Source organism: Lissotriton helveticus, chromosome 1_1 (genome assembly GCF_964261635.1).
Source record: "Lissotriton helveticus chromosome 1_1, aLisHel1.1, whole genome shotgun sequence".
Lineage (NCBI taxonomy): Eukaryota > Metazoa > Chordata > Amphibia > Caudata > Salamandridae > Lissotriton > Lissotriton helveticus.
The window spans coordinates 1459665873-1459681190 of NC_136057.1; the positions used below are offsets into that span (position 1 = coordinate 1459665873).

Below are 15318 nucleotides of genomic sequence, written 5' to 3' on the forward strand. Positions count from 1 at the left end.
AAACCAACTCTCACAAAATGTGCGAATGTGGCTAAGCTAAATACTGTCCAAAGGCCCCTATTTTACAAATGTTTCTACAAAAATTTGTGAGAGGGGGAAAAAATGTTGCTCACCCACAATCAGAGGAAACAGGCACAGCGGGTGTAAGTCGTGTTTTTTTCTCAGCCACTTACCTGCAAATTCTTCATCTGATTTGAAACTCTGGATTTAAGAAATGTACCCTCCCTCACTCAGTGCATCTCAGCATTAAGAAGAATTATAAGAGGCATTCTAGCAACACATTTTATTTCTGGTCAAGTTGAATCAACATGTGGACTGTAACCTTGCGCCCCCAGTGGTGAAGGTTGAGAGTGCTTCGCAGTGGGAATATGGGAGGTTCTCGGCTGGTTCCTCGTTTCCAGCGATAGAAGGCTGAGCTGTCAGTGCATGTTTACAGCTGTGTGCTACCGAGTGAGCAGATATAGCCGTGCGTTCGGGCTGAGCAGACCAAGCTCTGTAACTGGGCCTTGCGGGGCATCAGTGGCTGTCGCTCCTGTTCTCATTTCAGGTGTTTTAGGCTCACATATTTCTCTATCGAGTACGAAGTAGTACCAAAAAAAATCGCCAAAAACATTATTAGCCAGGGGAAGAGAAAACGAGGCACCGTAATCATCTGGTGCCACCTAGTGGTTTGATTCAGTTAGATGCAGGCAGACTTGCTTAAACATTATTTAAATACATTTTGCAGTAGGAGTGAAAAGTAGTGAAAGGCGCAGGCCTGTACGGCGACTCCATGCGTTCCCTTCTGCCAGCCATGACCACTGCCAGGGATGTGAGCGAGAAGCATCGGTGAATCATGGGAGTGGAATGCCTGCCACTGTATCATATGCGGGTATGGCACATTTGTTTCATTGTATTTATGGGTAGAGTCCCTGCTTCGGTACAGTGTGTGAGCAAGAAGTCTTTGTTTGTCTCTGATTCTCTGAGATCGAGTGAACAAGAGGGTTTCCATTTCAAACCGTCTCTGCGAAATCATTTGCAAGTGGGTTGCACAGCAGAGTGCAAAGGCGTGTCAGGATGGGACACCACCAGCAGGTCCGAAGGAATGAATGAATGTAGCCCTCGACACAGCCGTGGCAGGCACAGCCTTCAGTCAAGCACAGGGCGAGGGGGGCACAGGTTGGAGTAGGGCTGTTCCTAGAGCTTGCAGTTCAGCTGTACTCTCAGACACGAATGAAGGCCTGGCTGCTGTCTGAGGCGGTGGGTCACCTCGGTGCTCTGTGCTGGGCGCCGCGAGCTTCTCAGTGAGCGGCCCAGGATTCTCAGGGAGTCAACCAGTACTCTCAGCAGACCTGCCCAGCGCTCCCACTCTCCCCAGCACTGTCCCCAGAATGCATCTTCAATCTTTCGAATGGATTTTCAGTCTTTCTCAGCGCCAGCAAGCGACTCCAGTGTTTCAACTAAGTGTATCCATTCCGCCCAGTGAGCCTGCCAGGTATGGATCAGTGAGCCTCCCTAGTATTATTCACAGTGAGCTTGCAGCTTTCCCCATGAGCCACTCCAGTATTCTCAGTGAGTCTCTTCATTTTCCCAGTGAGTCCCTTCATTTTCCCAACGAGGAGCTTAAGTGATCCCAGTGAGCCCCTTCAGGGTGGCAAGTGTCCTCCATGGTCCTGCATAGATATTCCAAGGGGTCCTGAGCAGTATTCGCCTGGGCCACCCTCCGCCGTTATTCCCATTGGCTCCTGGCCCAGTGTGTGCAGCCCTCCGCCCCAGTGACTGCAGACCTCACACTCCAGGCCGCCCTCAGCAGTATTCGGAGTAGTCTTCCTCCACATAGTTCGCAGGAAACCAGCCAATCTGGAATGCAAAGAGGAGAGTATGAGAAAGAGATCGGTGACCCATGTACACCCAAAGCCAGCAGACAGCACACAGCCTGAGAGGAAGTAGGAAACAGGAGACACACAAACGCCTCCTGAGAGGAAGGAGGAGACAGGAGACACATACACTCCACCTGAGAGGAAGAAGGAGACAGGAGACACATACACGCCACCTGAGAGGAAGAAAGAGACAGGAGACACATACACACTGCCTGAGAGCAAGGAGAAGACACACACACACCCCCTGAGAGGAAGGAGGAGACAGGAAACTGTTAGACTTGGCATCTTTTGGCGTGTTTCTCCCGAGATTTTGACTCTGTTTTTGCTGGTATAACGTTTCTGGCGCTTTTCGCACTGCTGATCAGTGGTAAAGCGCTGGTGCTCCTGTGGTAAATTGTGCTATGATTGTATATGCGACTTACTTGTCAACCCCCAGTAACGGGCACTGCGGGTGCCGGGGCTTGTGAGTCCACCAATGCTCGTGGACCGCAGCACTGATTGTGCCACTCGGGTACGTAGCCCGAAAAAGGTATAAGTGAATGAAGTTTGGTATGCCTGAACTCAGCGTCTAAAGACGCAGTCTTTAGCGAGGGTGCCCTTTTCATTCTGAGTTCATAAAGGCCACTTTTAGAAAGTGGGTATTATTTTGCTCGGTCATCCCGTGTGCCTCTGCAGGAATTCACACCAGAGAAGGTCCAACTGGTTAACGCCGGACACAGACACCCTCTGCCTGAAAGATCAAAGGATTTTTAGATATAAATACTGGGTCCCAGACCCCTGAACTTTAGAACTCATCTGGATCAAGAAGACTGCACAGAAGAAAAGCCTGAGAAACTGCTGAAAGGAACGACCGATTTGCTGCATGCTTTGCTGGGCTGACCTGCAGTGGCTGCTTCTGTCTTGGGCAGTGAAAGGCCTGGACTGGACTTTCTGCAACTGAATTGGTAAGACTCTCCAAGGGCTTGAGGTAGAGCTTGCCCCCTCTTCACTAAGTCTCAGGAACAGCAAAGAATTCAGATTCTTCGACCCGCAGCACTGGGCACTGTGTGTTTTGTGCTGCAACCCGAAGAATGCCACTCGACAACGTCAACGATGACCCTGTCAAACTCGTGTCCTGAAGGCAACGCAGAGGGCACTGCCGCAACGCGACCCTGGTCTCACCGATGACGCCTGCTGACGCCATCATGAGCCGCTGCTAACACCGCGACCTGTGGGGACCGCACTCCGCATCACCTTGCTTCACGCCGAAGCTTTGGCACCGCAGAGGGCACCGCCGACACGCCGTACCGCAACTCTGGTCTCACAGACCACGCCTGCTGACGCCATCACCAAGCCGCTGCTCCTACCCCGACCTGTGGGCCCGCACTCTGCACCGCCTCGCTACACGACAACGCTGTGGCCTTCCTGATGCCGCCACTTCCTGCCAAAATTGACGCCGCTACCTGCACCGTGGTTTGAGGCACCGCTCGTAAGGTTACACGACGCACAGCCTTGGCATGCTGACGCCAGCGCCATCTACTCCAGTTCGTCAGCCGACGACAGCGCTTCAGCAACGACTACGCCGCTGCTTGCACCGTGAACTGCTAGCACTGTGACGAGCACCGCCTCCATCTCGCACCGCGATCCTGGTCTCACCGACGACGCCATCTGCTGCCGCGACCGAGCCACTGCTCGCACCGCGACCTGGGGGCACGGCACGCTGCACCTCACACTGCAGCACCCGACGCCTGTTGGCGTCAGCGCTCCGGATCCCATCAGAAAGGAGCTCGACCTGCAACGCGAGTGACTTCAAGGGCCCCATCGCCCTGCATCTCTGAAAGGTACTGTTTGCTGGTCTTCCCGACACCGTAATGGCCTGCGCCCCGCGATCAGCCAGAGCTGTTTTTGGATTTGTTGTTCACGACGCCATGATAGCCCCGGACGGAGCTATCGACATTAAGGAACTATTTTTAAAAGCATATTTTGATAAGTGAATATTTTGAAGTACAGTATTGTGGATTGTTGTCATATTTGGTCTGGTCTTAAGTATATAAAAATTAGATATTTTTCTAAACTGGTATGGTGTCCTTTTGTGGTGCGTACACTGTATTACTGTTGGTTATGTGCAAATGCTTTACACGCTGCCTCTAAGATAAGCCTGGTTGCTCATGCCAAGCTACGAAGGGGGTGAGCAGGGGTTATTTTAGATGTGTAACTCACTTATCCTGACTAGAGCGGTGGTTTCTGCCTTGCTTTGGCGCAAGTCTCAGCTAGCCAGAAATCCCATTTCTAACATTGGTGGCAGCGGTGGGATCGGACTTGTGTTTGCACTTGACTTACAGTGATTGGTGTGCACTATTGCCATATCGCGGACCATTAGGTGCTACATACTAACCAGTTTTCTTTTTGGACGATTTTTGTGATCTTGCCAGGTGAACTTTTTGCTTCATCATGCCGGAATTAGTTGCATCATCCGTTGCATCCATGGACATTGCCTTTGAGGAGGATAGGTTGGAGCTCTACATGGTGAGAGAATTGAAGTCCATGTGCAAAAACCTCAAAGTCCAAGTCAGAGGCCTCACTAGGAAGGACGAGCTACAAAAGGCGGTGAGGGCCTGGGTAGCAGCCAGAGACGCAAGTGGGCAATCTGGTGACCTCAGTAGAGAGATGGGGGAGTCCAGTCCTAGGAGGGAAGTGCTTTTGGGAGGGGAGGAACCCTTCCGGCAAGGCAGCAGTGGCCTGTCCATAGAAGAGCTGGAGGACAGGCGGGATGCAAGGAAGTTCGATTTGGGAAAACTCAGGATGAAAAGTGAGAGAAAAAACAAAAGAATAGCCATGGAAGAACAGAAAATAATGTTAGACCATGAGCGAGGTCTTAAGGAGCTGGAGCTAAGGAGTAGGCCCGGCTCAGATGGTGGCAGCAACTCGTCAAGACAGGCAGGCAGGATCGTGCACATTCCTACGAATGTGGGCAAGGAATTCAAGAAGGGGGATGACATACAAAGGTGGTTTCATGGGTACGAGGCAGCAATTCACATGAAAGGGGTCCCTGAGGAGAATTGGGGAGCAGGATTGTGGCCTCTCTTCCCTGAAGAAGCGAGGGGCACTTTAATAGCTTTGGGTAAAGGGTATCACCTCACCTATCCAGACATGAAGGACGCCCTCCTCACTAAGTATGGTCTTACTCCTCAAAAGTACAGGGACCAGTTTAGGCCCAGTAAGAAGTCCGATGCCAACACAAGGTTGGAGTGTGTGGATGTGTTTTGCCGATCGTTGGATTGCTGGGTAAAGGGCAGTAATGTGGCAGATTTTATGGGGCTCTACAATTTGATTGCATGGGAGCATCTGTCCAGTCTATGTTTTGCAGATCTGCGCCAGTACCTAGTTGATAGTAAGCTGTCTGACCCCAGGAAGCTTGCTATGGAGGCGGACCGCTCTGTGAGTACCAGGGTCCACAAGAAAGCGGTTAGGGGAAACTCAGCCAAATGTGGGCAGGGTCCCCAGCAGAAAATTGGGGGGGACAAGGGTAAAACACAGGAGTTCTCTAAAGGGACCCAAAATAACACCCAGGGTAAAGGTTTCCATCCCCTTGGAGATAAGAAGCCAGTGGTCTCAACCGGAAAGCCGTCTGAGACCGGCCCCCGCAGATGTCTCGCATGTGACCAGGTGGGGCGCATGAAGGGGGACCCCAGGTGCTCAAAAGGGGCGCAGCCACCCACCGGTGGGCAGTCCAAAGTATTGGTTAGCGTAGCGCTTGGGGAGGAGGAGAAGTACCCACAGGAGGGTGGGGACCCCGCAGAAATGACCCTCGTCTCACTAGGGGACAGTGAGATAGTCCCAGGAGCCCAGGTGCCCCCTAACACAAATAAATACAGCACCTGGGTGACCAGCAATGGGAAAAGGGTAGAGGCTCTCAGGGATACTGGAGCCAGTGTGAACTCAGTTCGGTGTCACCTGGTCCCTGAGACACAGGTAGTCCCAGGGGCATTCCATCAGGTTATCGCAGTCAACAATTCAGAGCGCCAGTGTCTAGTGGCGCTGGTTCCCTTCAGGAAGGGGGGTCTCATTTCCCTTGAGGGTGGTTGTGAGTACTTCCATGCCTGTTGATTGTCTGCTCGGTTTCGACCTGGAGCAGTCCTTATGGAAGGATGTTGAGCTCAGGTCCCACTTGGAGATGTTGGGGTTGCCAGAGTGGGCATGCCGGTCCAATCGGTCGATGGCGACCCGAGAGGATGATCACAGGGACCTGGAGCCTGAAACAGTGGCCCAGGTCCCTGCTAAGAGAAAGGGCAAGGGACGCCGCGGGAAACCGTCCCCTGAGATTCCCACGGTCCGGGAGGAGGCGGACAACGAGGTGGACGCCCTGGTGCCTACAGGGGAGCAGGTAGCAAAACTGGGGGACATCTCTGAGCTGGCCCATTGGCAGCAAGAAGGGGTCCCACCAGGGAGGAGTTCTGCCGGGAGCAAAACGAGTGCCCTTCTCTGGAGGGTCTGCGGCGGCAGGCCGCAGCCTAGGTGACTGGTCATCAGTCTGGATCACATTGGATCTATTGGGAGAATGATCTCCTGTACAGCGAGCCTAAGGTCGCGGAACCTGGATCAGCCCGTGTGCTGGTGGTACCCCCAGTGCTTCCGGACCTTCCTACTGGGTCTGGATCACAACGTGCCTTTGGCACGACATTTGGGGCAGGACAAGACCTTTGACCGGCTTGTCACCTATTTTTTCTGGCCTCAAATGCGAAAGCAGTCGGATGTGCATTGTCAGTCTTGCCAAACTTGCCAGGCGAGTGGCAAGAGTGGGAGGAAGTTCGAAGCGCCTCTCCAACCGTTGCCCGTGGTGGGGACACCCTTTGAAAGGGTAGGGATGGACATCGTGGGGCCACTGGATCCCAAGAAAGCCATGGGCAACAGGTACATCCTGGTCTTGGTGGACCATGCCACCCGGTACCCGAAGGCAATCCCTCTCAGGACAACAACGGCGCCAGTGGTGGGCGCGGCATTAATGCGATCTTTTCCCGCGTGGGGGGTGCCCAGAGAGGTGGTTTCCGACAGGGGACCAACTTCATATCAAAGTATATGACATCCCTGTGGAAGGAGTGTGGTGTTACGTACAAGTTCACCACTCCTTACCACCCCCAAGGTAACGGTCTGATGGAAAGGTTCAACAGGACCTTAAAGGGCATTATCAAGGGTCTCACTGAACCCATGAGGTGTAAGTGGGACGTCCTCTTACCATGCCTGCTCTTTGCATACAGGGAGGTAACCCAGAAGTCTCTCAGGTTCAGCCCCTTCGAGCTTTTGTATGATCAACCCGTGTGAGGACCGCTCAGCTTAGTGAAGGAGGGCTGGGAGGCCTCTTCCAAGAAGACACCCCAGGATGTGTTCAGCTACGCGCTTGCCTTCCGCAACCAAACAGCCCGCTTCAGGAAACTCGCTCAGGCGAACCTCGAGGCCAGCCAGGAAGAAATGAGGAAGTGGCATGACCAGAATGCCACTCTGGTAGAGTTACAACCTGGACAGAATGTGTGGATTATGGCCCCTGTGGATCCTTGTGCCTTGCAGGACAAGTGGATGGGCCCCTTTGAGGTTGTGGAGCGCAAAAGTGAGGTCACCTACCTGGTGGATTTGCAGGCTCCTCGGAAACCGTTGCAGGTCCTCCACGTGAACCGCCTCAAACTCTACTTCGAGAGGTTCAAAGTGAGCATGCTCTTGGCAACAGACGACAGGGAGGATGTGGAGAGTGAGCGTCTACCGGATCTCCTGTCCGCCCAAGAGGGGGATGGATTGGTGGATGCTGTGACCCTCTCCCCGGCCCTGACCGCGGAGCAACAGAGCGAGTGTCGCCAGTTGTTGGAGCACTTTTCCACCCTTTTCTCCTTGACACCCGGTGTTACTCACTGGTGTACCCACGACGTGGATACCAGTGACAGCCCCCCGGTGAAACATAAGATTTACCGGTTGGCTGACTGGGTCAAGGCCCGCATCAAAGAGGAGGTCTCGGAGGGCCAATGAAAGATCTGCATTAAGTTCCGTGGATTGCCCTTCGGCTTGAAAAATGCCCCTGCCACGTTTCAGAGGTTGGTCAACCAGGTGTTGGCCGGGCTGGAGGATTTCAGGGCTACATAACTGGACGACATTGCGGTGTTCAGTTCGAGTTGGGACGAACACCTGCAACACCTCGGGAAGTGTTGAGGACGCTGCAGACGGCAGGCCTCACGATTAAGGCCAGTAAGTGCCAAATCGGGCAGGGGTCGGTGGTGTACTTGGGACACCAGGTAGGGAGCGGCAAGGTGGCACCCCTACAGCCAAAGATCTACACAATTCTGGCTTGGGAGCCCCCCAAGACCTAGACTGAGGTGAGGGCCTTCTTAGGACTCACCGGGCACTACCGGAGGTTTCTTAAGGGATATGGTACCATTGTGGCCCCCTTAACTGAGCTGACGTCCAAGAAGCACCCGAAAAAGGTGATCTGGACTGAGTCCTGCCAGAGGGCGTTTGATACCCTGAAGGCCGCCATGTGCACAGTCCCCGTGCTCAAGGCCCCTGACTTCTCCAAATAATTTGTCGTGCAGACCAATGCCTCAGAGCATGGAGTGGGAACGGTGCTCTCACAACTGAATGAAGAGGATCTAAACCAGCCGGTAGTCTTCCTTAGCAGGAGACTACTCCTCAGGGAGTAAAGGTGGAGTGCCATAGAAAGGGAAGCTTTCGCAGTGGTCTGGGCACTGAAGAAGCTGAGGCCCAACCTGTTTGGGACTCACTTCCATGTTCAGACTGACCACAGGCCCCTCAGGTGGTTAATGCAGATGAGAGGGGAGAAACCAAAACTGCTGAGGTGGTCCGTCTCCCTACAGGGAATGGACTTCCTGGTGGAACACTGTCCCAGGACATTACACGCCAACGCAGATGGCCTGTCCCGGTTCTTCCGCCTCAGTGAGGAAAACTCCCAGGAGTGTGGGTAGTTCCCCCTACTTTCAGCTGGAGGGGACGTGTGTTAGATATGGCATCTTTTGGCATGTTTCCCCCACGTTTTTGCTTTCTGCCCTCCCGATTTTGACTCTGTTTTTGCTGGTATAACATTTCTGTGCGCTTTTCGCACTGCTGACCAGTGGTAACGCCCTGGTGCTCCTGTGGTAAATTGTGTTATGATTGGATGTGCGACTTACTTGTCAGCCCCCAGTAATGGGCACTGGGGTGCCGAGTCTTGTGAGTCCACCGCGGCTCATGGGCCGCAGCACGGATCGTGCCACCCACGTACGTAGCCCGAAAAAGGTATAAGTGAATGAAGTTTGGTATGCCTGAACTCAGAGTCTAAAGACGCAGACTTTAGCGAGGGTGCCCTTTTCATTCTGAGTTCATAAAAGCCACTTTTAGAAAGTGGGTATTATTTTGCTCGGTCATCCCATGTGCCACTGCTGGAATGTGGATTGCCTGTCTTTTTTGGGACGACAGATGGCTGGGGAGTCGGGTGGCTCCTGATAGTCTAGGTAGGTCAGGAAAGGGCTAATTAGACCTGGGTTACGATGGGGAAAGAGGGAGGGAATCTCCTTGCACCTCAATGGACCTGGTCTGCCTCTGACAAAGCTGTCTCCACCTCCTACCATGAATTCACGACAGAGAAGGTCCAACTGGTTCTGGCCAGACACAGACACTCTCTGCCTGAAAGATCAAGGGTTTTTTAGATACAAATACTGGGTCCCAGACCCCTGAACTTTAGAACTCATCTAGATCAAGAAGACTGCACAGAAGAAGAGCCGGAGAAACTGCTGAAAGGAACAACCGCTTTGCTGCGTGCTTTGCTGGGCTGACCTGCAGAGGCTGCTTCTGTCTTGGGCAGTGAAAGGCCTGGACAGGACTTTCTGCAACCGAATGTACGAGTTACTTACCTTCGGTAGTGATGTATCTTTTAGAGACGATCCCAGACGCAGATTCCTTCACGGCCTGCCCTTCCTCCCCTAATCTGCGAGGACTTTTAGGTTGGTCTTCGGTACTCGCCTCACGGTAGGGGGCTGTATCTCCTGTGAGTGCCTTCTTTATTCTTGACGGGTGGCTCCCTCTGGGGGCGGTTCATTCCTCCTTTGGAAGATGGGGTCCCAGTGTAACTCGTACATCTGATAGAGACTACTAGCCGCAGATTCCTTCACGTAGAATAGATACCCTAGCAATACCCCCTGAGAGGAGGGACTGCAAAAGGACCCACCAGCCAATACAGAACAGAGGGCCCCACAGGGAACCAGATCTGTGGACCAGGAAAAACCTCGTCCCTGCAAGGCAAGAGGAACCCTCCCCAAGCAGACCCCTACCCACCACAAAAGGATGTAGGAGGGAGAAGAAGGCTGAAGAGGAACCAAGGGTAAGGCCGGAGAACCCGAAGCACCCCACTGCCCCACAAGCCAACACAGCTTCCGCCCAATGTCAAGACATGAAGGGAGGAAGAAGTAGAAGAAGCCTAGAAGACCCAAGGAAGCGAGGGAAAGAAGGCGAACCCACTCCAGGTGGAGACAACCTGCCAGCCAGAACAGCTTTGGCAGTGAAAGCCGCCAGAAGCAAGAAGAACCACCCGAGGCCCCATGAAGGGCGAGTAGGCGTTGCCTGGCAAGGGAGAACATAGGATCATCCCAGACCTCAGGGCAGGAGAAGGGAGAGGAGGAGATGCCCGGGCACACCACTACGAGTGGCTGCGCACCCCACCTCCAGGCGCAAAGCAACCTACACAAAGCTATGGAGAACAGGCACCTGAAGGAGACCAGAACCCTCCAGCGCAAGCCATACGACAGCTACCACTACCCCACCTAGGGTACGATAAGTCCCAAATATGGGAACCCTCTTTGGAAAAACTCTGCAGCAGAGGAAAAAACAAAAGAGCCACGGGGAAAGAAACACCCCGTGACAGGCTTGACAAGCAGCCCAAGCAAGCAGAAGGCCAAATCTCAGAGCCAAATTTGCACAACAATTGCAACGCACAATCAACAAAAGGGCCGTCCAGCAGCCAACAACGCCAACATCCCAAGTAAGGACGCAAATGGCTAGAAAACACACACCACAGACAGAACAACCTGCCTAAGAAGGCCCAGAATCAACCCAACTCAAGAGTCACTGAGGAGGGGACAGAGGAGGAGGAGTGGTGTAAGGCGGAGGAGGACGGAGCCGTGCCAAGAGCCTCTGGATGGCGGAGTCGGGCATGGACAACAGGCTACTATCAAACTAAAGGTCGATAAATCGCTCCTAAATATTCTCAGGGAATACTCCATCCCGAAGCCAAGCATGGCGACGGAGAGCGACCAAGGAAGCCATGGCCCGGCCCAGCACCTCTGAGATGTCCAGAGCGGAACGGAGAATAAACGTCGCAAGCTCCCGGCCATCCAACGCATGATGCCGTAAGTCCACCTGGCCACCCTCCTGGGATGCTGCAGATCGCAGAGACTCAGCCAAGTCCCACAAACAGGAGGAGGCCTGAGCCAGCACACAAGGTGTTCAGGGCCCGCAGGGCAGCGCTGGTCGAGGCGAACATGTTGCGCCTCCAAGAGTCCAGTCAGCGGGCCTCTCGGGATGGCGGAGTCAACAGCAGCAGGGAGGGAAAAGCAGTCTGCAAAAGAGGACTGGAGGCAGAGGGGTGGAGGGAAAGGCACGCAGGTCACGTGGCCCCGGGAAGTTCCAGTGCAGAAGATACGGAGGCACCGGGTCCCCTGAGGCCAAACCCCCATCAAGGCAGAAAGGTGGGAACCCTCAAAGGGAAGTTAGATTTCCCTCCCACCAGAGCCCTGGTGGAGGACCTCCGATAGATGGTCCGCCGGAAAGTGAGCCACCGGGTCACCCATACACAGGATGCCCACAGCCGCGGACACCGCATGAGCGAAGGCCGCACCCGCCTCCTAGGGTACCGCAGTGTGGAAAGCAGCTCCTCCGTGGGTGACGGCTGCAATCTAAGGCAGCTGTCCCCAAGGCCAAGCGGGATGGGCAAGGGCCAGACCAGGGCGGGGAGAAGCCCTTCGACGCCAGTGAAAAAGACACCACACGGCGACAAATCTTCGGGGAGGACAACACCAATATACAGCCTGCCTCCGGAGAAGAAGTGTCCGAAGACGAATCCGCGGTACGACCCCTGCGCGGAGCCGTAGAGTCCGCAGCCTGAGGCAGGTTGTCCCCACCATCGGGCGTCACCGGACAAGGTTCCTCCAAGTCGCCCGCACCGGAGACCGGAGAGGAGCTGGAGTCGAACCAGCTCTGGGGCAGCTCCAGAATGGCACCGACCCGACCACCGTTGAGGTAACCACCTGCACGGGGGAACGAGACGGCCTGGGGAGTGACACGAAGCCCTCCGCCAGCCAGCAGCGGCCCAGAATGAGGCGGAGATCGCTCGGCAACCCACGTGGTGGTGCCAGGGAAGATCCAACCTCCGACTGCCCTCCGTCGAGGCAGCTGCCTGTGGGGAGGGACGAGGGGTCCGCACCTGACCTCGACCCGGAGTGGGACGAGGAGGGTTCACCGACCCCTGTGGCTCCGCACGGGCCAGCTGCTGCCGGCGCAGTAGCGGCTTCACCTCGGCTTTAGACAGGACCACCTTGTCAAAGGACCGAGAGGGGCTCGGGAATGCGACCCAAGCCCCGGGGACCTCCCGCGACACCACAGGGACTACCGCAGGAGTTTGCGGCGAGGCAGAGATGACGTGGCCTGAAGGAGGTGCCCCAGAATAGCCGCACCCCACCAGCACCACATCCTCCAAGCCTGGATCCAAGCCAGTCCGCACCGGAGCCACCGGCGGCGCGGCGGAGGGGCCTGCGCAAGGTGAGGGGTCCACCGACACCCAAGGAGGGGAAGGAGGAGGAGACACCAGCGAGGCTTGCAAAGCCACCACATATGTCTCCATTTGGACTCCCAACACCGGGAAACAGTGGATAGGATTACACGCGGGGCCGCATCACCCGCGGAGAGTCCACGCCCCCAGTGGGCCGGAACCCAGCCCTCGGGGACATACTGCGACACTTACCCACCGGGGAGCGACGCTCACGTGACATTGGAGAAGGGTGAGGACCATGGCCATACCTCAAGCAGTCTGACGAAGCGGATGAAACGCGTTACTTACCTGTAACAGCAGTTATCCAGTATTGGTGTCTTTCATAGATTCACATGCCTGAATCATTCCCCGTCGTCGAGACGGGAGCCTCCGGTACATAGAAAAGTAATGTCCTATAGACATACATAGAGAAAAATAGGCCTAAGGGCCTCACCTTAGTAGCCTATCCTTGTCCTTATGTAAAAAGGACCAAACTCTTAGAGCCAGCCAATCAGCTATCACCTCCCTCTAGAACCTTCCTGACAGGAGCCTCAGTCTCTCAGATTTTCGTACGCACCAAGCTAGGTAGGCGTAATATAGTTAGAGAGAACGTGAGTCCTTCCAGGGGAGGCGGGAGGGTTGCATGTGAATCTATGAAAGACACCAATACTGGATAACTGCTGTTACAGGTAAGTAACACGTTTCTTATCCAGTATTAGGGGTGTCTTTCATAGATTCACATGCCTGAATCAGAGTAGTCAGCAATATATTATGCACATTCTGATGTAATCATGCTATATAGTCATTTTAGATAATACACCTATTATCCTGCGACTTTGAAACATTAGCATACATCAATATATCATAACAGCAAGAGATGTGCATACCAGGATGGTGGGATGTTGGAAGGCTCACCTCACTGGAATAGATGGCGAAGCACCGCCTGGCCCACTGCTGCATCCTTCATAAGTTCAGCATCCAGGCAGTAGTGTCTGGAGAAGGTGTGCGGTGACTTCCACGTCGCCGCTCTACATATGTCCAAAATCGGCACTCCAGCGAACAGCGCTGCTGATGTGGACATTGCTCTGGTGGAATGCGCTTGAACATTAGCACTCAAAGGCCGTCCGACCCTGTCATGGCAGAATGCTATCGCTGAGGAGATCCACCTGGAGATGCTCTGTTTCGTTAGAGGCATACCCATCCTTGGCCTACTGTAGGCCACAAATAGCTGTGATGACTTCCTGAAGCTCTTTGTCTTGTCTATGTAAAACTTTATACACCTTTTGAGGTCCAAGGAGTGCAGCGTTCTTTCTGCTGCGGTGGTAGGGTTTGCAAAGAAGGAACGTAGAACCACCGGTTCATTAAGGTGAAAGTCTGAAGGCACTTTCGGTATGAACTTGGGATTTGTCCTCAGCACCACCCTGTCCTGTTTGAACTGCATGAAGGGTTCCTGAATGGATAGAGCCTGTAGCTCGCTGACTCTCCTGGCAGATGTTAGAGCGAGCAGCAGAGCCGTCTTCCATGAGATGTACTTGATGGGTGCTCGATGAATGGGCTCAAAAGGGTGCTTCATGAGTTGGGTGAGGACTAAATTGAGGTGCCATGTTGGTGGGACCCTTCTAGGTCTTGGGAAGGATCTATATAGTCCCTTTAGGAACTGCTTGATAAGTCTATTGGACCAAAGAGACGGTCCCTTGTAAGTCCTGGTGAATCGTGAAATGGCTGCCAAATGCACCTTTATAGATGCGTGATCCAATCCTGACTGTGCCAAGTGCAGTAGATATGGCAATATCTGTTCGGGTGTGATATGGAGTGGTCTCAGGCCTTTCTCTAAACACCATATGCAGAATCGTTTCCATTTTAGAGAGTACGTCTTGTTGGTACTGTCCGCTCTTGCTTTTGCCAGCACGTCCCTGCATTCCTGCGGGATGTTTAGATGACAGAACTCTCTGTGCTCAGGAGCCAGGCCGATAACCTGAGCGATTGCAGGTTCGGGTGCTGCACCTGCCCGTTGGACATTGTCAGCTGGTTCGGGTGCTGCTTCAGACGAATCGGCGTCCTGATGGAGAGGCGATGAAGGACCGAGAACCAGTGCTGCCTCGGCCAGAACGGGGCAATTAGGATCAGGGTACAAGGCTCCGCCTTCATCATCCTGAGAACCCTGGGAATCATCGGAAATGGTGGAAAAGCGTACGCAAATACGCTGAACCAACCGATGGAAAGAGCATTTCCGAGTGACCTTGGTTGGGGACGCCAGCTTGCATAGTTTGGGCATTTGGCGTTCTCCTTGGTGGCAAACAGGTCGATTCGTGGGACTCCCCATTCTGAGAATATGTGATCCAGCGTATTCTCGTCGAGCTCCCATTCGTGGGAGAGGGATTTCTGTCTGCTTAGGGCGTCCGCAATGGTGTTGTCCTTGCCCGGGACATAGTCCGCCTTGAGCGTGATCCCATGGAGTACAAGCCAGTTCCAGATCTTTTGCGATTCGCGTGATAGAGTGAGCGAGCGCGTTCCTTCCTGTTTGTTGAGATAGTGCATCGTCGTGGTGTTGTCCGTTCTGACGAGCACCTGGGAGTTCTGGATGCGTGGTAAAAAGGCTTGCAGTGCCAGATACACAGCCCTCAGTTCTAGAAGATTTATATGGAGTTGCTTCTCCTGATTTGTCCATTTGCCGCTTATTTGGAGGTCCTGGAGAACAGCTCCCCA

At 54.0% G+C, this 15318-nt stretch overlaps 1 protein-coding gene across 1 annotated transcript in view; it reads right to left on the reverse strand.

Annotated features, from left to right (window-relative positions):
- Positions 1-268: 268 nt before the first annotated feature.
- Positions 269-15318, reverse strand: part of VAV1 (vav guanine nucleotide exchange factor 1) — a 650161-nt gene continuing 635111 nt past the window's right edge. Inside the window, exon 27 of the mRNA XM_078686053.1 lies at positions 269-1839. Within this exon, the coding sequence (XP_078542179.1) occupies positions 1786-1839 (54 nt within the window). The 3' untranslated portion in view covers positions 269-1785. The remainder of the gene's footprint in view (positions 1840-15318) is intronic.